Source organism: Corticium candelabrum, chromosome 9 (genome assembly GCF_963422355.1).
Source record: "Corticium candelabrum chromosome 9, ooCorCand1.1, whole genome shotgun sequence".
NCBI classification, from domain to species: domain Eukaryota; kingdom Metazoa; phylum Porifera; class Homoscleromorpha; order Homosclerophorida; family Plakinidae; genus Corticium; species Corticium candelabrum.
In genome coordinates, this window is record NC_085093.1 from 5,322,518 (window position 1) to 5,323,947 (window position 1,430).

The 1,430-nt window shown below is 43.8% G+C and overlaps 1 protein-coding gene across 1 annotated transcript in view; it reads left to right on the plus strand.

The window, feature by feature from the left end:
* LOC134184689 (E3 ubiquitin-protein ligase rnf213-alpha-like) overlaps positions 1-960 on the plus strand; it is a 19,988-nt gene extending 19,028 nt beyond the window's left edge. The window contains exons 42-43 of the mRNA XM_062652434.1: positions 273-448; positions 504-960. Coding sequence (XP_062508418.1) covers positions 273-448; positions 504-645 — 318 coding nt within the window. The 3' untranslated portion in view covers positions 646-960. The remainder of the gene's footprint in view (positions 1-272; positions 449-503) is intronic.
* Positions 961-1,430: the final 470 nt, after the last annotated feature.

The window sequence follows — 1,430 nt, forward strand, 5'->3', positions numbered from 1 at the left end:
ACAGCACACTTACACCGCACTCGCACCCCTATGAGCAACCGCACGTCCGCCCCTCGCAAACACACGCACACGCACGCACACTCACACATACACACACACACACACACACACACACACACACATACACACACACACACACACACACACACACACACACACACACACACACGCACTGCAAAGTCTATGCAATTACCACCTTGTTCTTTGACAATGATTTTGTTACACGTCAGTGAACTCGACATTTACGGACGTAACGGTTGGTCTGTTTTCAGGAGCCATTTGATCACGTTTCATCGAAGTTCCGTCAGAAGATGAACGTTGGGATGTGTCAGGAATTAATTAAAGCTTTAAGAAAGCTAAACATTGAGGCATTTTTGTCAGAGCTGGTTGAAATTATAATGCTTGAGCTGCAGCAGTGGGATGAGACTCCAGCAATGGAGGAATATGAGTTAGTCACAACTGCTTTATGAGCGTTACGGTGATGTAATAGTGAGGTCGTGTAGGTTGTGTCTTGCAATGACGGACCTGCATGGTTCCCGTCTTCAGGGATTGGATCACATCTCATCTCAAGTTCAACTTCAACACATCATACATTGCTGGAATATTGCAGTCAAGCTCGAGAGGGAATTGTCAAGTACAAGATAACGGTTACTATTTCATATGCTTTAGTCACGTTGCGTTTGAATTGCTTGCCATTGTTCAAGACACGTTTGTCCGGAGATAATGAATTTTGGTATTGGATTTATTAACTGTTTTAACATTGTGTTGCTGTTGCTGGGTGATTGTTGTTTCCAATCAAGTTTTGTAGTGGTCATTTTGAATTAGGGCTAAAGGAGTACAGTTTCATGTATTGGTGTATAGTTAGTCAGTTGGTTGGAAAGTCATTCTGTATGAGTGTTTCATCCGGGACCCATCACCGTTGCAACTTGATGTCCTATAGTGAATGTGAATTGTGGCATAATTTCCTTGGAAAGCAACTCACACGCAAAGTCCTCTTTCAACTCAAGAGTAAATGACTACTTAGTCATTTACTGGGGCTGGGAAAGGCTCCCCACTGCGACAAAGGAGCCTATCAGCCACTGGGTTCCAGAACATGAGTTTCTCACACCGCAATTGGCGTCGCGCTTGGTGCTCTTGCCAAAACTTGGCCTGACTCCAGCAGATTGTTTAGCACAGCCCATAGAATTTGCGTTGTTTATATCAATAACAACACTAGCCCTAATCCTCACAAGTCTAAGGTCACGACTGAATCTTGCGTACTCTTTGGAATGGTGACAAAGTATGTATTTTTTGAAGTGAACGAGTCCAGTGCAATAGGCAATGTGTTGAATATGATATTCGAAGGGGTCGACTGTCTGGTATTGCGAAGCTGAAGCTGCGTGGCAATTGCAACGAAATACTGTGGCATTGTTATATACCGACATGTCGTC